At 32.4% G+C, this 24,288-nt stretch overlaps 1 protein-coding gene across 5 annotated transcripts; it reads left to right on the top strand.

Moving 5' to 3' along the window:
* The first annotated feature begins 280 nt into the window (after nucleotides 1-280).
* LOC142610388 (protein DETOXIFICATION 21-like) lies at nucleotides 281-19,252 on the top strand. Of its 5 annotated transcripts, none has more exons than XR_012839820.1 (9): nucleotides 281-426; nucleotides 2,034-2,328; nucleotides 7,782-8,323; nucleotides 9,336-9,422; nucleotides 10,007-10,063; nucleotides 10,589-10,817; nucleotides 11,244-11,362; nucleotides 18,757-18,843; nucleotides 18,957-19,252. XR_012839820.1 is itself a non-coding variant. In XM_075782197.1 (9 exons), the coding sequence occupies exons 2-9, from the start codon at nucleotides 2,062-2,064 to the stop codon at nucleotides 19,026-19,028; spliced, it is 1,470 nt and encodes a 489-aa protein (XP_075638312.1). In that variant the 5' UTR covers nucleotides 281-426; nucleotides 2,034-2,061; the 3' UTR covers nucleotides 19,029-19,252. The 5 variants fall into 5 exon arrangements, 3 of the variants coding, with proteins under 3 accessions (XP_075638312.1, XP_075638313.1, XP_075638314.1); XM_075782197.1 differs by having other exon boundaries at nucleotides 10,589-10,827; XR_012839821.1 differs by lacking the exons at nucleotides 18,757-18,843; nucleotides 18,957-19,252 and adding an exon at nucleotides 12,526-13,020.
* The last annotated feature ends 5,036 nt before the right edge of the window (nucleotides 19,253-24,288 follow it).

Raw genomic sequence — 24,288 nt, forward strand, 5'->3', positions numbered from 1 at the left:
TTTATATGTATAAGTATTTGTAGGATGTGAGGGTAAAGACTGAATTTAAGTTTTTAAGAGGGAACTTCACACACATATACACTTATATTCGATTAGAGTAAAATTTTTATTTGTATAAAAAAAAAATCTTAATTAAAAATACATAGCTAATATAGTACAAACAAAGGATGCTATACTCCCAACAAAAAAAGAAAAAAGGATATGGACGTCCCTAATAAAAAAGGAGTCCACATTTTCTCTCTCCTCAATAAATGCATAGTACTGTTCATTGTGATGATTTGTAAGGCTGTCGGTTTATTAATTTTTCTTGCAATCATGTGTCATCTCTCTCTCAGTCTTTCTGTCTCAGGTGGAAGCAACTCAAGCAACTTCACAGGGCTTCGAAGTGAAATTCTTTCCATTTTTAGAATCATTTACAAGGCTAAGGTAAGCTAAATATTTTCAATCATTAAAAAAAATTATCTAATATCTTTCTCCTTTTTTTTTTTTTAGTTTACAATTAATGTTGCATTATCTTTCTATATTTCTCACTTGAATGTTAAAATTCACTTCATTGTTGTTTGGACAAAAAAAGAAAACTCACTCTACTGTTCTAACTTCTAAGTGGCAAGGATTCAAATAAAGGCGCTCCAAGCATAGAAACTGACAGTAATCTTGCTTGAGAGGATCTCTTTTTGTTGTTCTGTGTGGACTGTAGTTCTATTTTGTAGGTTGTATTGAATTTTATTTCAGCCAAAAGGAAAAAAAAAATCTGTTTTTAATTATTTTTGTTTCGAATTTTAGTCTGAGGGAACAATTATAGGTGGGTGAATGAAATTTGGACCCGTGATTTGATTTGTCCAATCCGGTCCTCATTTACTATTTATTTAAAGAAGGAAATTTAAAATGCCTGCCAACAAAAATTTTTTTTTTGGGTGCCTGCCGACGTTCTTTTAACATCTTGTCACAAAAAGTCTTGGAACGCACTTTGGAGTCTGGGACACATATTTTACCGCAACATATTTGAGTGTTAATTAGTGATCAGAGTATTTTAAGTTGTAGATCATGTAAAGTAGTGTATAGCCAATTTTATTTTTTGGTTTTTGAGAAAAAATTAGTCTCAACGAGTGTACGTGAAACAATAATTTCCCTAGTTTATTATCTTGCTCTTGAGTTTGGATGATTTCATTTTTATTATTGCTTTTTTAAAAAGAGAGAATTTTAAAACACTATACATAAACCAATAATCTGATTTATAATGTATAAATCAGATGAGAAAAATTAAAAGATAAATAGCTTGTAATAATCCACAAAAGGTAAATAAACAAATAAATATATTTGGCCAATGCCAAAATTCTAGAGGTTTCAGCGAAGTTATCATCAATTTATTACCGTAATAGCTTGTATAATTGAAAATAGCATTGTTTGAAATATACTGGTTTAAGGTTGCGCTTGGCATTGGCTGAAAAAGCAAATTTTTTTATTTATTTTACTATTTAACTTATTTTTATTACTATTTATAAATTTTATTGTACTTTTTGGTATTATTCAAAGAATTTACTGTTCTATTTCAATTAGCTTTTAACTTTATGTGTAGTACTTTCAGCAAAATATTTTCAGTTTTAGCTAAATAAACGATTCTCAAACGGACACTAAATATCCAAACGCAAAATGATGAATTTCACTAGAGCTTATATTTAAAATATCATGTGTGTAATGTGTTTAATCTTTTAATAGGTTCATTACAAAAAAGGAAAAAGAAAAAGTAGACTTTTGTAGCGTTTCGCTTGCTGCGTTTGTGAAAAATGCTTTATTAGATAGTGATACATTGTATTATAGTCAATAAAGATATTTAATTGTTTAGGGCGTTATGGTGGGTGTAGGATTGTAAGTATGACTTCACCAAGTTTAATCTTCTGTGTTCTTCAATTTCTTTTATATTTTTGGTATCTTAATGTATCCCATTATTTTTTAAAAAATTGAAATTTGGTACCTAGATATGCATTAGAGAGATTGTAAGAAAATCTATTACTCATTTTATCCTCATTGGATAGCTAATAGGAAGGTATTGATACTGTGGAAATGGAGGAAGATATGAACCAAAAGCTTCTTAGAGAAGTTGATGCTGCAGGAGAAAGCAGTGTTGTTGATCAAGTGCCACTCAGGGACAAGGTATGGAGCGAGATGAAGAAGATGTGGGTTGTAGCTGTTCCTGCTATATTCACCAGAGCCTCCACCTTTGGGATCAATGTCATCACTCAAGCCTTTGTTGGGCACATTGGGTCTACAGAATTAGCTGCCTACTCTTTCATTTATACCGTGTTTTTGTCATTTGCAATTGGTATCCTGGTACGTTGAGGCATTACTCTTTTCATAAATTCATGAACTAGATTAAGAGTTTGTTTGAAATCCACTTATTTTGTTAAAATTGAAAATTTTTTGCTAAAAATATTGTAAATAAAGGTAAAAATTAGTTAAAATAATACAGTGGGACTCATGAATAGTACCAAAAAATGCAATGAGATCTATGAATAATAGCAAAAATAAGCTAACTAATGAAATAAGCTAGCAACTTTCATCTGTGCCAAATGCACACTTAGGGTCTGTTTGGGATCCGCTAATTTTGCTAAAATTAAATTTTTTTTGCTAAAAGTACTGTAAATAAAGGTAAAAGTGAGCTGAAATGGTACAGTGAGATCTATGAATAATACAAAAAATGCAATGGGGCCCATGAATAATAGAAAAAATAAGCTGAATAGTAAAATAAGTTGGCAAAAATAATTTTTGCTAAATTTCGCATGGCTTAATTTTGCCTGCTTATTTTACTATTTATCTTATTTTTTATACTATTCATGAGTCTCACTTTACCATTTTTATTAACTTTTAACTTTATCTACAATATTTTCAGCAAAAGTTTCCAGTTTCAATAAAATAAGCGGATTCCAAATAGACTCTTAGTATCTATTTGGATTGGAGTCTGCGTCCATGTTTGGGAAATTTCACGTTTCAGCTTTTTCTTTCCTGCGGCAGCTTTTCAGCTTTTAAGGGAACAGAAGTTACTGTTCACCCACTGACGGCACTATTCACAACACTGTTCACACACTGTTCACGTACTTTTTCATTAAAAATGGGTCCCGTAGCACTATTCACACATTTAAAAATTATTTTGCTAAAGTGTTTTCAGTTTTCAGTAATAAGTTCTATCAAATTATTTTACTATTTTTCTTATTTTTCTTATTATTTATGAGTGCCACTATACTTTTTGGTACTATTCATGAGTCCCGCTATAAATTCAAAACTAACCTTAATAACTCCACTGTTCGGAACAAAAATCCAAAAACCTTATTTGCATAAAATACCGAACAATTATTAAATAAAAAAAAACTAAATGCTAAGGTTGCATTTGGCATTGGCTTAAAAAGCCAGTTTTTTGTACTATTTAACTTATTTTTACTATTATTTAGCTTATTTTTACTACTATTCAACTTATTTTTACTACTATTTATAAGTCCAATAGCACTTTTTGGTACTATTCATAGGTCTTACTGTATTATTTCAGCTACCTTTTTGCTTTATCTACAGTGTTTTCAACAAAAAGTTTTCAGTTTCAACTAAGTAAGTTATTCCCAAACGGACTCTAAATCCAAATTATATATTGTGAAAGTTCATTTACACCTTGAATATAGGAATTGACACCACCATTGTTGTGCAAAAATAAAAGTAGTTAAAAACCAATGGAACTTGTTTCAAAGTAAAAACCACTAGGGAGAAATGTTCCCAACAAGCAATCTACTATAATAAAGAGAAGTTTAAGATTTAGTACAAGAACTTTGTTTGTAGACTTTACCATCCTAGTATATGAACTTAAAATAGAAATCTTCTACTACTTCAAAATCTCTGAATTCTTTTATTATATAAATGCTCCACGAATGATACACCAATGATCATGATCTGAACCTCTGATCGACTACAAGAATCTCTTGAAAATTTGAATCGAAGTCTATGTGGTTTGAACACCAATCCAATACGCTCAAGGTAACAAGGTATTTAGATGGATTTTCCTCTCAAGTTATTCAGTGGGAGAAGTTAGGAAAACTAAGGGAACTCTCATATCTAGTGTATCTATGCTCTATGGCTGTCTCCCTCTTCTCTAAATTAGGGTTACAAAACCACCTTTAAATATGTGTAGGGTTGGGGTTTGAGTGGCTACAAAGAGCCCATAAATAAGCCTAGATTGGTTCTTTCTGCAACAAGTTTGTTCAAATTTTTAGGTTCTAAGACTTTAGGAACTAATGCATTAAAACTTCAATTGTATATGTTGGCAAGCCATGATCAAGGCATTTAGTTTAGGTTTAGACTTGCTCAAAATTTGGTTTTAATTAAGTTTGGAATCGAGTAATTGCAAGAAATTACTATTTAATTTCTGTAAGGCTCGATCAATCGAAAATTAAATTCGATCGATCAAAAGTCACATATCAGCAAAAATCAACAAACATAAAAGGGCCATAACTTATCCATTTAAAGCCCAAATTGCGATCCATTTTTTCTAGTATTTAAAGGACATCATAAGCTAATCCTAGAGAGGGTTTTTAGAGTTTTTTAGATAGATTAGAGTGCATCGTATGCCTCTTTTGTATTTAGAATTTTGTACCCAAAAAGCTCTCTCATATTTTCTACCGGTGTTATTCCTTGAAGAATCTCAAAATCTAGTGTTGTAGAAGTTGTTGCCTTCTCTAGTCATCAAATGTACTGACGATGTAAACCTTCAAGGGTGGTCTTGGAATCACAAATAGGAGAGTTTGTGTTTTTTTGTCACAACTGTGGGTGCTTGTGTTGCAAAGGCCTAATAGAGAAGGAGTCTGTGGATTTGTAGCTTGCACGTGGTCGTGTTAGTAAGTTTTACATGTGGTAGCAATAGGATATTAGTGGTCTAAGTCTTATTGTAAACTTCGATTCTCTTTAGTGGATTTGCTTTTTACTATGAGGATAGCTAAGTTAAATCCTTCTCAAGTTTTTTACCGGTTTGGTTTTCCTATGTTATCATATCGTTTTGTTATTTACTTTTCCATTTCTATGCATGATATGATTGTTTTGTTTTAACCTAGATCTGAATAATAAATCTAAGTATTTACTTGGTTAATTAATTATGTTAAACAATCTAGTTTACAAGGATCTAAAAACGTACACAAACAAAGGTTGAGTGAACTTCAGGCGAACTCCCCTGGAAGTCTTTTTGTAAAGTTTGATCAAACAAAGGTCAGGCAAAGATTGGGCAAAGGCCTCTGTTCCTCCATTTCTTGATGTTGGCTTGATGGTTTCTTGAGCAAACCCTTAAGAGTCAACAACTTCACTTTCAACTATTTTATTCTTGAAAACCCAAATGACTACCCAAATGTCACAAATACATGAAAAATCATTGCAATTGCAATAGAAATTTTGGCACGAAATTAGCCAACAATAAATGACCTAATATATTGCAATGAGTTGCGTTAGTTACGATTGAAGGTGAGTATATTGTCACAAAAGATGCTAAAAAAGAGATGCTTTAGATCTCGTAGATTCTCCAAGATTTGGGTTTAAAGCAAGACAAGTACATAGTTTAATATGAAAGATAATGTATTAGATTTGGGCAATGCTATTAACATTCTCATACAAAGCATAGTTATGTGAGATACATTGACTACGACTAGTTGTTGAAAAATAGTTGATGCTACCGTTTAAGATTCACACATAATAATAATAATAATAATAATAATAATAATAATAATAATAATAATAATAATAATAAATAAATAAATTCCTACTGTCATGTTGACTAAGTTTAATGATACTAGAAGAGAACTTTGAACTTTACGATAGGCAACCAACATAAATTATAACTAAAGAGTTTGATCGTAAATCAATCTCTCTCTTTCTCTCTAAATGTGTGTGAGTGTGTGTGTTACTATAATTGTTGTTCATTTTAACCTGTTTATAACATGTCGCCATATTGGTTCCTTCTTATGAAGACGGAGTACATGATACCCAACCTTCCTGAAAGCAGTTTTAGACTTGAAGCCAGTGCGAGTCTAGGAGTATATAGAGTCTTTTAAAAAGAGACAAATGAGCCGCTACCTAGCTATAGGTCCAGGAACCAAAACATAACTCCACGAAGGGATCTAACTACTATACTAGGTCCAGTGTTAGGGTGCAAGATGGGAAGATGTTAGGCACCCCAAGCTTGCCTAACTGTATCTAGTCTTCATATATTGTTACTTAATTGGATCAGGTGAGAGCAATCCAAAAAGCTCAAATGGATGGTTCATTCATGTTTACAGCCTAAGGATCAGTTTACGGGTTATATGAATCAACCAAGAGAAAGTATAAAAAGCATGTTATCAAACAAGTGTGTGGGAAGACAAGCATATCATAATGGAATCACACTCAATCACACAACCTTTAAACATGAAGAGCATTACACCATCAACATCCAAGTGTGCATAAGTGTCTATCCAATCATGTATGTGCATGTGGATACCAACCAAGATTAAGGGCTTTATTACAGATGAATGATTGAATTTTGTGAAGGAGAAGCATTAATTGAAGTTGAGACTTCATTAGCTTTAAGTGTCTTTCCTTAATTAGACTTAGATGTTCTTGATGCATCATTAGTTGTCTTGCAAGCTTTAGTGATTAGTTAGATTCAAATAATTAAGTTTGAATTAACTTCTCCCTCAAAAAAAAAAGTTTGAATTAACTTGACTTTCATGTTATCATTTCAATTCAAATTAATTATTTTAGTCATCTTTATTCTTTTAAGAAAATATCTCTTTTGTACGGGGTCAGATCCACTAGCCTATTGTCTGGTGGCCCAAGGGCCGTGGATTGAATGAGGGTCATTCCATGGGCCCAACCCATATTGTTCGGCCTGAGATAACCCGTGAACTATTACAACCTCAAGGTCTAGTCACCAGTGTTGCTTGGAGCTCGTTTCCAATGTATCTTGGTAATGCCTAGGGGAGGTAGGTCGCCTGTCAAACAATATTTAGCATTTGTCACAAGTTCCAAAACTGACACATTCGTTCCCAAAGTGGGACCCCCTTTTGTCAAGAATAATCCCACAAGGACCCCACTTGCTTGAAAAACCATTTAACGCAATCATGACCAAGCCACTAAGGAAGCATATAGATGGAGGAGAAGAGGAAGAAATGGGGGTTGGACATTTTCTTGGTGAGAGAGAGAGAGAGAGAGAGAGAGAGAGAGAGAGAGAGAAACCATTAGAAAACTGTCTAAAAGGTATAAGAATTGTATTTTTAAGAGCTTCCCATTGTAGGATATCCATACCCACACAACAATAAATAGATTGTTAGCACTAGTTAATAATTAGCCCCTTAACCGAGCTATACATGCCACACCTTCTTTCTTCAATTACGTTTTAATTATGGAAATAAGTCAAACCCCAAATTAGCTTTTCAATTCCAATTACCTTTTAAGTCTTGGAAGGATTTTATTTTGTGAAGATTTTCCTTATATTTGAATAATTAATTGATTTCCAAAAGAGTTTGAATTTCAATTGACTATTCACTTAAATAAGATGAGTCCTGTGTTTTCTTTCTTCATCTTTTTTGATTTGCTAGTACATTGATAGCCCATAAGATTTATATGAAATAAATAAGATGAGTTCTATTTTTGATGATTATAATAATTTTTTTAATTAAAAAAATAATATTGATTATATGAAGTCATATTCAGTGGAAATTCATTTGGCAGAGTAGAACTCGTATTTTGAGATTTAAATCATGGTTTTGAATTTGGAAGTGCAGTTAGGCATGGCAACGGCATTGCAAACTCTCTGTGGGCAAGCATACGGTGCAAGAAAATACCACATGCTTGGTGTATATCTTCAAAGATCATGGATTGTTATGTTTTTGGCATCAATTATTCTTCTTCCTATATTTATCTTCGCAACCCAAATTCTAGAGGTTTTTGGCCAAGATGAAGATGTTGCAAAAGTTGGAGGAGAGGTTGCTCACTGGATAATTGGAGCAATGTTTGCCTTGGTGATATCTTATTCAAGTCAAATGTACTTGCAATCACAGAGCAAGAACATGCTCATTACTTACTTCGCAGCTTTTGCCATTCTAATACACGTCCTCCTTTCATGGCTTTTAACTGTGAAATATAAATTTGGGGTTCCTGGTGCAATGTTGTCCACAGTGTTGGCATTTTGGATTCCCAATATCGGTCAGCTTATGTTTATTATGTGTGGAGGTTGCCGGGAAACATGGAAGGGTTTCTCATCATTGGCTTTCCAAGATCTATGGGCTGTTATGAAGCTTTCTTTATCATCAGGTGTAATGTTATGGTAAGACTTCCTATTAAATTTGGATTGTGAAGGCATTGCAGGGGCATATGAAATAATGAAATCATTGAAATTTTTCACCATTATGATTGCTAAAGGTTTTTCCTCTACCTATTTTTGTGAATGAGTCAATTGTCTCTTTGCAAGGATGAGTGGTTTTACTATATTAGGTCCGTATTGGGCAAATGGCAAGGGTCTTATCATAGGTTTTAATTCTTCTAATAGTAGTCTTTGCATGCTTAAGAATCATTGACACTTATCACAATATTCTTGAACACAGTCTTATATATGCATCTTTTTGCATAGTTGACCAATAATATCATTTTCTGATGGCCCTTTACACCAAGGCCCTTCTTCCTTAGTGGTTTCCACAAATTCATTTGTGTCTCTCTTACGACATAATCAGTATCATAAGGTGCTAGCTAGAGACTAAAATCAATTTGGTTTGGCCAACCTCTGAGGTTGAAGTAAGGCCTTTCCGGTTTGTCTACCTTCGGGTTCAATCCGACAGAGGAGGCATTGTATAGCCTTTGACTCCTCATTGCGATTCTTTTATTAATTATGAGCAATCCTTTATTAATCTGTTGAAATATAAATGATTATTTAATGAGAGAAAAAATTTTATATTCTAGTGTAATAAGCAAACTCGGAGTTTGTTTAGGATGTGATGAAAATTTCAGCTTATTTGAGTTTTTAGTTTCTTTTTGGTACTATTCATAACTTCTATTGAATTTTTGGGTATTTTTCATAGATTCTATTGTATTATTTAGCTAACTTTTAACTTTTATTTTTACATTTTCAGCAAAAAAAATTTAGCTTCAACTAAATAAGCTGTTTCAGCTAAATAAGTTTTCAATTTCATATTTTATTTTCTTTGAACTTTAAAACTTAGTAGTCTTTCCAAAACTGTGGTAACAATCTCTTAATAAACTCTCGAAGTTTATGACTTTTTCGCACATAAAAGGAGTGTATATATATAGAACTATTTAGTAAATAAATGTATTTATAATGTCAGTGTGGAGGTTTGGTACAACGCAGTTTTGCTTCTTATAGCAGGATACCTGAAAAATGCGGAGGTCTCCATTGATGCTTTAAGCATATGGTATTTCTCATACAGCCTCTCCTCTCCTCCATTTATTTATTTAAAATTTTTTTGACTGCTTTGTCTTCTTTATTGTTGTTGTTATTATTATCATTATATTTAATTTATTTATTATTATTATTTTTATGTTTCCTAACTCTTTTTCCTCCATATTCTTTTTGTAAAAACATCATTTACGTTCCTATAGTTTGACCATATTTTGAATTTGGTCCTCAAGTTTTCTTAGCTTTCATTTTGGTACTCATATTTTTAAACATGTTGTCATTTTAGTCCTAGACATTATCTCACTTAAAGAAATGTTACTTTTAAATTTGCAGTGTAGTCCATTAACCAAGTAGACGTTTTCTATAAGTGAGATTACGATAGAAACTAAAATTACAAGTTTAAAAGTAATAAAATCAAAATAAATGCAGTTAAAACTTGAGGACCCCAAAAAAAAAAAGAAAAAAAAAGACCAAAATATAGGAAGCAAATAAGTTTTTTTGCCTATTCTTTTTTGTCTGTCTAAATTATCCGTTTGCCTCTGTTAATTTTGCTCCATGCCTACCCGTAGCTAATTCAATTAAGTGCATGATTCTGTACAGCCTTAGCATCAATGGGTGGGAAATGATGATAGCTCTTGGATTCATGTCTACAGCGAGGTACTGTCACTAATCTCATGACCCCTGTGAAGACCAGCACATCATCATCTATTAGATATTGTCTTTTTGAGTGGAAAGTGGGGTTAGGATGTTCATTCACTATCATTTTTTTTTTAGCTGAATCATTCACTATAATGTTTGAACTAAATAAACATCATTTTAAGAGATTTTACGTATTGAAAGATGAGTGATAATAGAAATACTACAAAGTTTACTATATAAATTTTTGCCACTAATCACTAATTAAAAATAAAAAAAATTCTGGCATTCATATCTCATGACGTTAAAGCCTATTAATCACATTTATTAACATATTAGTGGTATCGATCACAAAAAAAAAGAAAAAAAAAAGAAGGTAATTATGATGTTTATTTATAATGTTTTTAAAGCCTATCAATTATATTAATTGTTAAATCAATTTGTAAATTGATAAAATTTGTAATAATTATAGCATTTTTCCTGCTTATTAATTTTATGAATGTTTCGACCATATAAACTTTTCCAAATATTTGGTTAAAAATATAGTGTTCGAGTATCAAATGAGCTTGGAAGAGGGAGTGCAAAGGCAGCAAAGTTCTCAATCGTGATGACAGGGCTCACGTCATTTGCCATCGGATTTGTACTTTTCTTGTTTTTCCTTATCTTCAGAGGACGTGTGGCTTACTTATTTACCGAAAATGAAGAGGTGGCTTTAGCATTTGCAAACATGTCGCCTTTCTTGGCTGTCTCCGTACTATTGAATAGCATTCAACCTGTACTCTCTGGTACTCTTTTTACATTTGCTTTGATATCTCTCAAACTTGATTATTTTATTTAGTCCGGTTCACATGTATTCCTAGAACTTATATTAATCATTTATTTAAAAAAAAATTAAAAAAATTGTCAATGAATTACTTTTTTGTTTTATTGTAAAAAGTTCTTAAAATAGTTTGCTAATTTACGCTACACGGCCACACGCTATTGAGGGAGTGTTTGATAAAGTAATTTGAGATGAGATTTTTTAAGTTTTTTGAAATACATGTAAGTGAAAATTTGTGTGAAAATTTTTGTAATATTGTTTAAAAGATAAAAATGTGAATTTGAACTTAACCAAACATGCCTAAATCCCTTTTATTTATTTGGATGACTTTTCATACATACTAATCGTATTTTAATAGTACTGCACTTGTTACTTGGACAGGAGTTGCCATTGGAGCTGGCTTGCAGAGCATTGTAGCATATGTCAACTTGACTGCCTATTACCTAGTAGGGATTCCTGTTGGTGCTGTGCTTGGATTTGTTTTTGATATGGAAGTCAAAGTAAGTTATATTTATCCCCTTTTCCACTTTTTAAATCTAACCCGTTATAAAGAAGAGGAGGTTTTCTGGTATCACTTAATTTCATTTAAGATTTTAAACACTGAAACAAAGTTCATTCCTTATCAAATCCTTCTCTACAAAAGAAGATATTTTTTAGCAGCTAAAGGAATACGTGTTAAAGCCTTGCACATAGAGGCAACATCGTATAACGGATTTGATGGAGTGGCTTGAGATTTTGATAAATTAGTTTATGTTTGTTAATTTTGTGAGAGTTTATGTGGGATTCTTATTCCTGTTATCATTAATGAGTTTTTTGTTTTCGTTTGCCATGAATGTAGGCATAGATTTTTCAAAACATTAAATTGTGTGTTGTTGTTCTTGCCATTTTATTCTCCTTTTTTTATACACGGTTTTTTTTTTTTTTTTACAACAAATTAGTACTATATTAGACCTAGGGGTGTGTGAAAAACCGACAAACTGAAAAAAAACAGCCGAAATCAACCGAATCGATGCCAAAATTTCGGTTTGGTTTAGTTTCGGTTTCAAGGTTGAATACACCAAACCGATTGAAACCGAACCAAACATATTATGATATATTTTACATATTATATTTTATATTTGCAATATGGGCCTTCCTAGTTATTTAAAAAAAAAAAGTGGGCCTCTAGTTTGTAAAACATTAGGCCCATTTGGGCATTTATATATATATATATATATATATATATATATATATATATATATATATATATATATATATTGTGATAAGATCAGATAAAATCCGGCCTCTTCATTCTATGATTCTTTAATTTCTTTCTATTTAAACATTGTTATTTAAAAGTTAAAATCCATTAGATTAACTAATTAAGATTAAACTAAGTAAATTTCTATTAAACTAATTAAACTATAAAAATAAAAGTTAAAAACCCTACCCAGCCACACTTCACTTCACTCTCACACTCTCATAATACGTTTGGATTCAGCGTTTTCCAGCTGCGTCCACGTTTTTTTTTTTTTTTTTTTTCAACGCGTGTTTGTTACTGTTCATTGGCCATGAACAGTGATTTTAGGCCAATGAACAGTAACTTCTGGAATGAGCAGTGTTTTTTATCCATTTAAAAATTATTTTGCTACAGTGTTTTCAGTTTTCAGTTTTCAATTTTCAGTAATAAGTTCTATCCAAACGGACTCTCAGTCTCTCACCCAGCCGCACCAGCCTCATCACCAACCAAGACTCCATCTCCGAATTCTTATCCACCATCTCATGCTCCCGCTCCCACCTCAAAGCCACCGACTCCCTCTTTGGCTCCAACTCCATCCGCCACTCCTCCGTCGCCTTCCTCCGCTCGGTCAACCTCCGCTCCGCCACTCCTCCGGCTCCTCCCTCACCGATCGCCCCAACCCACTCCAATGCGCCGACCAGTACTCCCTCTCACAGACGGCAGCACATTCCACTCTCCAGTCCCTCTCTCTCACGGTCTCTGCCTCTGCCGCCGTCTCCCCACGCCAGCCTCCCCACAGTCCCTCTTGTTTGGATGGTTAGAAAATTTATCCAAAAAAACACGTAGACTATCACGCTGCTTAAGTGCTTCATCTCCATTCTTCTTCTTTTTTTTGCTACTTGCTTGGTGCTTGGTGTTTGGGTGGTGAGAAAATGTGGGAAAGCAAAGGAAATATATATTTTTCTTATTTTGGTATTTTTTTGATTATATACATGATTTTGAGTTTTCTTTTTGTTTGCTTGGTGTTTGGGTGCTAAGAAAATGTGGGAAAGTAAAGAGAAATAGGCTTTTTTTTTTTTTTTGTCTTTGATCTGTTTGGTTCTAAGAAATTGGAAGCAGCTGAAAATCGATCGAACCGAACCGATTGAAATCCAGTCAATTCGGTGTCAGTGTTCCTCCCATTCGGTTCGGTGTCGGTGCCAAATTTGGAAAATCGAAAATTTTGGTTCCGTGGAAAAATCACACTTCAAACCGATCGAACCGAACCGATTACACCCCATTTGTTTGAATTCCTGAAGATTTTAAGAACAGAATTTTAGTTGGAGCCATGGAATCATATTTTTAGTCATTGGCAAAGCCTAATCAAAAACATTTTGGTGCAGCAAGTACTTATTAAGATAATATATGAAAGGTCAAATAACTCGGTCACTTATCTTTGAAGATGAATGTACGAAGCGTACTATCATTTGAATCTTGCTCCAGAGCTCTCTTGCACAGATAAGCCCTTCTCTCTTGCACAAAGCAGCCCCCCTCTCTTGCATGGAGGACAATGGTGGGCAATGGTTTGGGTTTTTGACGTTTCTCTCTGTCTTGCATAGATCTGTGGATATGACCACAGTTGCATAATATCGTTCATCTGGGTTTACCAACATTTGACCGAGTTCCTTCTCCTTCCACCATAAATTCATATGGGTTTACCTTAGTTTCTTGATTTTAATGTTTTTTGCATTTGGGTCTTGATTTCTTTCTGGGTTTTGTGCTAGATTTTTCTCTAATCTGCTTTTGTGTGACTTGGGTTGCTTTTGGATTCATATGGGTTTCGTTTAATGGTGTGGTTTGTTGTGTTCTATGATGCACGGACGCAGCAAAATGGGCACCACACCCTCGTCCGACGCGACCCGACCCGATGTGCGCACGACGGTGTCACTTTTTTTTTTTTTTTTTTTTTTTATCGATTCACGTCGACTCGGCTTCGACTCACGTCGAACCGAGCCGATTTGGCCAAAATCAAGTTGTATCAGGCAAATCAGAGCGTATCGGCCAGCGGCCGAAATTGACCAAAACAGCCGAATTGGCCTTGAATCATGCATCGCACTAGCAAAAATTTGAAACCTAAGCATTAGCTGTCCAAAAACTGAAACCTAAACCTTACTGTTGAGTTGAAACCCACGTCTTAATTCAGAGAGATCATATTCATCTACACCACAGGAACCCACAACAACACATTGCTACTCTGTTAGTGAGTTTTAATATAAAAAGACTTTGATTACCCCAAAATGCCCTTTGCTTTGTATTCTATTGGACCCGCTAGTTAAACCCAAATTCATGCGGCTGTTTTGGTAATTTTATCTGATATTGTTGATACGTGGCATGATTAGGTGAGAGTGTAGGACATTTTTTGTTTTTGTTTTGTGTTTTGTGTTGTGTTTCTTTCCTTCTTCTTTCTTTGTTTTGTGAATCTAATATGTTTTTTAAGAATATTTTAATAGTAAAAATATATAGAAAATATAAATAAAAATATTTTAATAATTTTTTAATCATCGTATTTTGCCACATCCACACCTTACTTTTTCAAAAATTTCCAAGTTTCACACCTAAATCTGAAAACGCACCCGTACTTCATAGGTTGTGTTTGATGGAGATTTTGTTCAATAGTACTGATGTGAGTGGGTTTGCATTGGCGAGATGAGAGAGAGATATAAACAAAACAAACAAACAAAAAATTTAGCATTGGCGATGAACAGTACCACGCCATTTGTAGCGTGGCACTGCCCATCGCCAATTTTTTGGGCTACTTTGAGGACGAAAATTGTGGTCATGTTCTTAATAAAAATTCTAAATAAATTGAGAAATCCTAGGTTATTGTGGTGATGTTGGTATGGTTAACGAAGGTTCTAAATATATTGAGAATTCCTAGGTTTTGGATTATGCTTTTCATATGCACTGGAATAAATATTTGTTTGACACATGCAAGATTGTGATTGTGATTGTGGTTGTGGTGAAGGTTGAGTTACTTTAATTTGCTAATAATGTACTAAAATGTAAAGTTTGGGAGATAGCTGCACGTAAAAGTTAAGATTTATATTTAGAGAAATGCTAACTCTAGAAATATTTTATGGGAAATTGAAAAAGTTGTAAAAAATTTTTAATTCTCGATGATTTTTTTTTAAAAAAAATGGTATACTATTTTGTCTTCTTAAGACACGTGTTAATAAAATTCTAATTAATAATTTACTTAAAAAAATATTTATGAAAAAAAAATAATAATATTTTGAAAACTTTTTTCATTCTTTATAAAATCATAAAAGCTTAAAGAATAAAAGGGATATGTGACTGGGTCTAGATGAAACTTGATTATTTTAACTCCAATTAGATTCTGGGGGCTTTGGGGACGTGGTGGTGTACCCTATTCATAGAGGGGTGCATTAATTGCAACAGTGTCATAGATGGAGGTACTAGTGACCACATCCCAAATACTAGAGCTGGAGATTCGTTAAGTCTAGTACAAGAATGGAATAGTGTAGAGGGTGTCAAGTTTGATTTGATTAGTTATTTGAGTTTTCTTGATATTTATTTTATTTTTATTTTTTTTGCGCTAGAGGTAATGTTATGTTTTTTATCTGCTAAAAGAGTTATAAATGTGGTGTAAAAAGGTGAGCATTGTAAAAGGTTTGGTGTGTAACTGTGCATGGGAGTTAAAAGACAAAATTTTGTCTACTAAAAGAGTCTGGGACTAAACTTTGTCTACTATGTTAATGTGAGGGAACCTTTGGTTGTGTTAGGATTTTAGGCTAGTTTATTTTTTGGGAGTTTGATGATAGTTTATGTATCATTTTAATTCTTATTATTGATAGTGGATTTTCTTGAAGAAATTAACCACTGGTACAATTTTTATCCCTTTAAAATCTTGAAAAAAAAAAAACAATTTTATCAAATTGTTTTAATTTCAAAAACAAAACCTGATATTGAATCAATACACCCACACCTCCACTTCACGCCAGAGAGGCCCACAGAAGACCTGCTACGGTGCTACCCTCATCACTCTTGTTAGATCGATCTACCACTGGCCACCTGGTATTTGTTTCTTCCCTCACTCTCTTTGAACCGTCTTTCTGTGTCTGTAAACTCTATTATACTTTATCCAATTTTTCTAATGAGCAAAGAGTAAAGGTAAGTGTTTTTGTAGTACTTAAGTTTCAGTACTCTTTTCTTGATAAGAAGTTGGTAATGGGACGTGGTCAGAAATGTCAATGGGATATTAAAAAAAATGTATGAAATTTATGCATTCAACCTCAAAATCACTCAAGTCAGTCAAGATAAAAAAGTGTAAATTTACAAAGGGTACAGTTAACAAATCTGTTTTTGAAAAAATTTTATTGGCAATTGAAATTTTTTTTCAATTCTCGATAAAATTTTTTCTAAAAATAGTATACTATTGTGTGCTTTTAGGGCACACGTTAATAAAATTCATTTACAAATTGTTATAATAACTCTATAAATTTACTGATACTATTCACTTTGCATTTTTTTTTTTTATCCTTTCTTTATATATTCCCATGACAAAGGAAGAGACAAGCCAAAAATATATAAATTTGCAAAGTTGCTATAATAATTGTATAAATTAATACTAATATTTTTCACTTTGCATTACAATATTTTAAAAAACAGCTCTTTTATGTATTTTCATTTGTTGATATTTTGTTAATACCAAAAAGATTGTAGTTTGAATTTTTATAAATAAAATAAAATAGAATAAATTGGTTCATACTTTCGGCCCCCTCTATGGAATTCCTGGCTCCATCCTTGATTGTAATACTTGATATTTATTGTTTTGTGTATTTGTTTACATTAAAAAAAAAATCACAAACGAGCATATTGACAAGATCTTAAATCAACATGCATCTTTGATTTTATAAAGGATCTACATTTTTCCATTTGAAATTTAGATATCTACCTTCATTCTTTCTTATGGATGTAATTATTCAATTATTTCTACAAAAAATTGTTAGTCGGTGGCAGGGGCAACTTAACATAGAGCTCAAGTTATATATTCTGTAAGGTTGAAATTTATCAACCATTGTGTTGGCTTTATTCCATGCTAATTTGCTTGTAATTCAACACTTAGAAACTCTGTATTTATGTGGGATTCATGTAAGGATAGTGTGTGAGAGAGTGTGAAGAAATGTTCAAGAATGTGCAGTGAAGCAGGGACTCGCAGCTGGCTCGCGGCTTGCAGGCCGCCAAATGATGCACATGAGCGAAGCATGCTGAGAAGTTGAATAGTCACGCCAGTTAGAGCACAACAGGACAAAAAGTCCAGTCTGGCCATTCTGTTTGCTTGTGGCTTGAACTCGCGACTCAATTAAGTCGCGAGGCTAAGTCGCCAGCCAGCCCTGTTTGGGAAAATATGACTCTTCGCATTCCTTTCTCACCCCAGTATAAATACCCCTTATACCCACGAAATGTAGAGAGCTTCCAGAGAGAATTTTGAGAGAAAAACCCTAGAGAAAAACAAGATTGACTCGTCCACAATCTTCACGTAGACACTCTTCAAATTCCTCTACTCTCTTCCTCTCCATTGTTACATCCTTGAGAGGTCCATTACCAAAACATTTTCTCACAATACCTATATTTGTGAGAAGGCTGTTTGGTGCTTTAGGAAGCAGTTAGGAAGGGACCAATTTCATATTGGTTGATGTTATGGGCTATAGCGGAATCCGATAAGCTAAAGAAGAAATAGGTTCGGTGCAACCTCGTTGGAGTAGGAGCTTGGAGGGTCTTCTGTTGTCCATGTATCCCAACTACATTATTTAGTGGATTATTGACTGCTTGAAGGGCGGCGAAGGGGTTTTACGCCGAGGGCTTCGATTTCCTCTTTGATAACACATCGTTGTGTTGTCCTTGTGTTTGCATCTCTTTTCCCTTAATCTTTGTCATTTAATTTCTACTATGGATGTGATTTTATTTGGTTTAGATTGTTTATCAATTCTGTTATAAGCTTATATTCATCTTCCACAAATACTTTGTTTGATATTAAACTTGAATTGGTAATTTGTTATTTGGGGATCTAAACGTTTAAAGGTGTTTTACACGCTTTTTGAACTTTCATATTCATATCAGCATCCTGACTTGCCAAAAAAGAAAAAGTATATATAATTATTTTTAAACTAACCTATTTTGTTACTATAAAAAAATATATTGAATATCATGACTCGAGAATTTCAAAATTTTAAGTTCAATAAAAATAATCTTGGCCTCCAAATATAGTTCTTAACCCTTTAAAAAAAATTAAATCAAATAACAACAATAAAAAATAGACAAAATAATAGCAAAAATAGCTCAAACAACAACAAATAAACAAAATAATAAAAAAAATAGCTCATTCAAAACAAAAATAAAAAAATCCATAATCATTGAAATTCATAACTCGATCAACCCATTCCATCAAAATAATTCCTAATTTCATTTTTCCTAAAAAATTATACCAAGAGAGATGTTGTGGCTTTGCAACTGCAGCAGCTCTCCTCTCCTCAAAGGTTCAGCTTGTACTTTTAGTAGGTATCATTTGGCGTATTTAGATTTTGGGTTTTGTGAGAGTGACATTACACCATTTGTACAACTACAAATTTTTACATCTTGTCTTTCTCATCCCTTTATCTCGATATTATCTTGTAGGGTGTTTGGATTGGGATGTTGTTCGGAACATTTGTTCAAACTGTTGTACTTATTATTATGACCTACAAAACCAATTGGGATGAACAGGTATTGGCTTTTAGTTTTCCTCTTAGCTTAGTTCAGTCGTTTGAATAGGTCTATTTTCCTATATTACATTAGCCAATTTTTTATTATTATTTATATTTTGTGGATAATTGCAGGTAATTATAGCTCGTAATCGCGTTAATAGATGGACTGTGAAAGATAGCAATGAACCAGACCATACAACATAAGATGTCTACCCTTGAGCTGCTATATATTCTTTCCTCTGTGCATTCAAAAATTTAAAATGCTAGATGAATCTAATATGAGATCATTTTACTTTTTAGAATCGATATACCATATAGTCGGTTGCTTAGATTGGATTATTTTTCAAAAAGTACCAAGTGTTGAATGAAATAAGCTTACCAGCCTTGCCTACTAAATAAATAATGAAATGAATTTAATTTTCTCTGCATTATAATTTATAAATAATAAATCTATAGTATTTGAGTAGATGATTAAATTTCTTTTGCTTTTATCAACTATTAAGATGATGTTTAAATAATAGCAAGTTTATCACAAACTATTTTATAATATTTTTACAAATTGTTTATGTGGAAAACATTTACTGATTCTTATTCGGGCTCACTATTAGTATAATTTTTTTTTCACTTATCAATAACTCCTCACTATATCAACAATTTATAATAAAAAAATTTGTCGTTCTAACATTTTCCGGAGACCAAGAAGTTTTTACCTAGAACCCAGAGAAAAAAATATTTCTAATGCACTGATTAAACAGACAAAAACTACACCGTGGACTTTTTGACAAACATTACTCATGTTTGTAAAAATGTTTGTTAAAAAAATTAAATAACCAAACATGTTTTTGATGTCAAAAATACAAGAATTTTTTTTAATTTATATTCCCAAAAAAAAGTTTTTGAAAATAGAAAACAAAAATTATTACCAAATATAACTTAATTGGTTTTTGATGTAAGTGGGAATTCAACCCCAAATAATAATTTAAAAAAAACACATATAACTGTAATGAATTCCTGAGTGCAAATCAATTATTAGTGACAAGTATATTTAAGTTTTTGAAAAGCATAATTAAATACTTTAAATAAATATTATTTCTTAATTTGTGCCTTAAGACAATCTCCTAAGTTGTTCTACCTCCATCCCATCTGGTTGGTCATGTTTAAAAAAAATCCATTTTTAAAGGAATATTATTTATTGAAATGTCTTTCAAATAAAGAAAGGAACAAAACAAATCTTCAACATTAACCTTTATAATTTAAACTCTAGTAAAAGAGGGGTATTGACTTATATACATGTGTATGTATGTATTGTAAGTGACAAGATGTCAAAGGCTATTCTTAAATCAAAAGTTGTGGTTATTTTTGGACAAAAATTAAAGAAGAGGTATTTTTGGAAATGAAAAAATAAATAAGAGCTATCTTTTTTTTCTTTTTCTTTTTTTGAGAATAAGAGCTATTTCTTTAGGAGGTAAGGAGGTAACTTAGGCCCTATTTGGACGGTGAGTTATTCATATCTTATCACTCACCACTCAAATATAATCACTCATTTTTTATCACTTAAAAATCCCAAAGTTATACCCAATTATGTTTTGGCACTTAAACCCAGTTGAGTTTTCATTCCAAAAACTCGCCTTTTTATGGGACCCATGGACTCAATAGTGTATTTTTAACGGTTGGATTTAATAAAAATCAATTGTTTAAAAAATGTGTAACTCTTACAAAGTTAGACAATTGATTTTTATTAAATCCAACCTTTAATATATTACTTTATTTCTTTGCTAAAATGTTTTAGCATCAATGAACAGTAAGTTTATGTATATAGAACTTATTGTGTTGGGTTTGTAAACTTAAATATATTACTTTATTCTCTCTCTCTCTCTCTCTCTCTCTCTCTCTCTCCTTAGGTACACTTTTTTTTCCTTATTGATCAATATTTTATAAAACCTATCAAAAATATATGATATCATATAAATAAAATAATGTAATTTTTAAGTGGTTATATTTACAACGATTATATATATATATATATATATATATATATATATATATATATATATATATATATATATATAGGTTATGGATTATAAAGATTGATTTTTTTTTCTCCATTTTTATCACTCATCAATAAAAAAAAAGTGAGAATAAGTAGTGAGTTATAGAAATAGAAACAACATTTCAATGTTTTTGGGTTAAAGGAAAATGAGTTAAGTGTGGTCCGATAAATGTATCCCTTAGGGCACACAAAAATAATCTATTTTGGGAAACTTTTTATGGAAAATTAAATAAGCTGTCAAAAGAGTTAATCATTCTTTCACTTTTCCATAAAAACTTCCTAAAATGGTTTACTAACATGAGTAATGCTACAGTCACAAACTATTTTACAACATTTTTACAAACATGAGTAATGTTATAGTCACAAACTATTTTACAACGTTTTTACAAACTATTGATGTGACAAATTCTTATTAATTTTAATCTGGACCCACCACTAACATCACATTTTTATTTACTGATAATTATTTGGAAAATAGTAATAGACCAAAAATGTATTGACCCCTTGTGATGAATTAACCAATTAATTAACCAATTAATTAGCCAAGTGAATTAATTAGGTTCAATTACATGCAATGAGCGTGGTAGCACAAACAAATCACCAAATAACTAAATATGCAGCGAAAATTAAATGACACGGTGATTTGTTTACGAATGAGGAAAACCTACACAGCAAAAACCCCACCAAGTGATTTTACGGTCACCACTCCCGAGAATTCACTATTATCAAAACAAACGGTTACAAGTAAAGGAATCCAAGTACCTTTTACCAACCTAAAGTTGAACCCTTACCCTAATACCTAATTGGACTTGTTCTGTAGTGACAATCTCTTCTTGTGTTGCATGACTTCCAGTACGTGACTAACCAGAAGATGGGTGGATCTTAGTATGCGACTTGATCACCAACTTGAGAAGGATGTTGGCTACAAAGTTCTTCTATTTATCAACTGATGAAGATCACGAAGTTGCTTGGTCACAAAACCCTACGGTGTACAAACACAGAAGCTTCTTCAAGAACTAAGGCAAACTAGGTTTCCGGTCACACTTGATGAATTGTGCTCTCAACTGTGTCACTTGATACGACCCTTAAAATAATTCTTATATATGTTTAGGGTTGTGAGAAAGCTCAAACACGTACTCACGGATTGGATGAAAAACTGACTTTCATAAACCTCGATAGATAGCCATCTATTGAGCTAGCTGTCGAACCACGAGCTTCAGCAGCTTTTAAATCTCGATAAATACTAGCTATCGAGTTTTAAAATCCAGGACTTTCTTACTTGATTCTTTGACAAACTTGTATGGCTTCAATACTTGGACTTAAAACCTTGTTTCTTAAAGTATTAAACACATCCTAGATCTATCCAAATATAAGTAAAGTGCGCTTTGTCAAAGAATTAGCCAATATATAAAATGTTGACACATGTTCCTAACATCCAATCGCATATGTCTTAACAAATACTAAAGCAATATCAATAGTTTGTAAAAATGTTGCAAAATTATTTGTGTGTATAGCATTACTCTTACTACTATATACCCTAAAGGCATACGTTAGTAAAACCCTATTTGTAATAAGGGTCTGGTTAATGTATGCCTTTAGAGCATATATTAATCACCAATTTGAGGGTGACTATGGGTGTGGGGTTCGGATTTGTGGTGCGGTTGTGGTGAGTTCAAATTTAAGATGTGGGTGGTGGTCATTTCTCTCTCTTCCTCTCCATTTTGATTTTATTTCCTTCATTTTATTTGTTTAGACAAAACCCATTTGCATATTGTTTAATTATTTTTTGGTTGAGGCTTGGATTTTTTTGATTATGGGATTTGGATTTATGGTTGTGTTGATGATAATGGGTTCTAGATTTGTAGATGGTGTTGGTACTTTTTGATTTTGTTTGCAATGGCTTCTTCTTCCCAAATCTGGTCTTGCTGGGTTTCGTTCAACAAAGGCTGTTATCAATCTTCACTTCACACATGGGTAAAGTAATGAGTAGTTAGAGCATCTCCAACAGCTTCGGTAAACACAAAATCATAAAATATCAATCTTCACGTCACACTTCACACACGGGTAAAGTTTTAGAGAATCTAACCACAAAATAGTGCTCCAACAACCTCTCAAAAGTTTTTTGCTAATGAATAGTCACTCTCTTAGCCTGATGTGCTATGTTCATTAGCAAAAGAATAAAATAGAATAAAAATGAGCATAACCAATTAAAATATTCTACTATTATTTAAACGGATACAAATCAAACTCACCTCCTTTTTCTCTCAAATGCCTCAAACTTAAAAGGCAGGCATTGTTGAAACAAAGACATACCCCAATTTTTCTCATAAAACTAATATATATATATAATGCTGATTTGAAATTAGGTGATTCATCCAAAGATGGAGGCATAGTTGGACCTTGGGGGCCAATGGTCCCCCCTAGTTTTTTTTTTTTTGGTTAAATATTAGTATTACATAAGAACAAATTTTAGCAATTTTGTTCTATAAAATTACACTTTACTCCCCTTAATATTATCATTAATTCTTTTACGAGTAATGCTACAAGCACAAAATTTTCTACATCAGTTTTTGGTTAGCATCTAAGTCCACCACTTACATTACTTTTTAATGTACCAATAACCACTCATCATATCAGCAACTTGTAAAAAAGTTTGTAGCTCTAGCATTTTCCTCATTTTAAAGGCCATAAAAATATATAGATCTAAAATCTAAAACAAAATATACAAGTCGAAAAAAATTAGCCCAACAACAAATTTACCATTAGCAAAGCTAAAAAAAATTAAGCTTAATCAAATAATTTTACCTAAAACAAATAGCTCAACCCTTTAATAAATTTAAAACAAAACAATTTTGTCCTTACTTAGAAGCAACACACACATTAGAAACACACACAAAAATAAATGAATAAATAAAGCCCCTTAACAGTTAAGTAGCAGAGTTGGATGCCAAAGCTACTACACACAGCCAGTAGCGAAATTGCCCCCCCAAAACTTCAAGTCCTGGCTCCATCCCCAGGTTCATCCTTCAAAAAACTCACTTTTTCAGCTTTGTTCTCCACAACGATCTCTCTCTCTCTCTCTTTGAACTAAAGATGACTTGCATAAAAAAAAATGATGACTCAATTTATTGGTAGATGAAGAGGTAGAAGTAGAACAAAAAAAAAAACATAAGTAAGAGTAGGGGTTATGTTTGTGGGTATACAAATGAAAGAAAGGCGAAGAGTGAGATACGTGTGTGGAGGAGGAAAAACCAAAAAGGAAAAAAGAAAAAGAAGAAGAAGAAGAAGAAGAAGAAGAAGAAGATAGAGAGGAGAAGAGTGGGTACGTGTGTGAAGGAGAAAAAACCAAGAGAAGAAAAGTAAAAAAAAAAAAAGAAAGAAAGAAAAAGGAAAAACAAAAAAGCTTTTGGGTTG

This window comes from Castanea sativa, chromosome 9, assembly GCF_040712315.1.
Source record: "Castanea sativa cultivar Marrone di Chiusa Pesio chromosome 9, ASM4071231v1".
Lineage (NCBI taxonomy): Eukaryota > Viridiplantae > Streptophyta > Magnoliopsida > Fagales > Fagaceae > Castanea > Castanea sativa.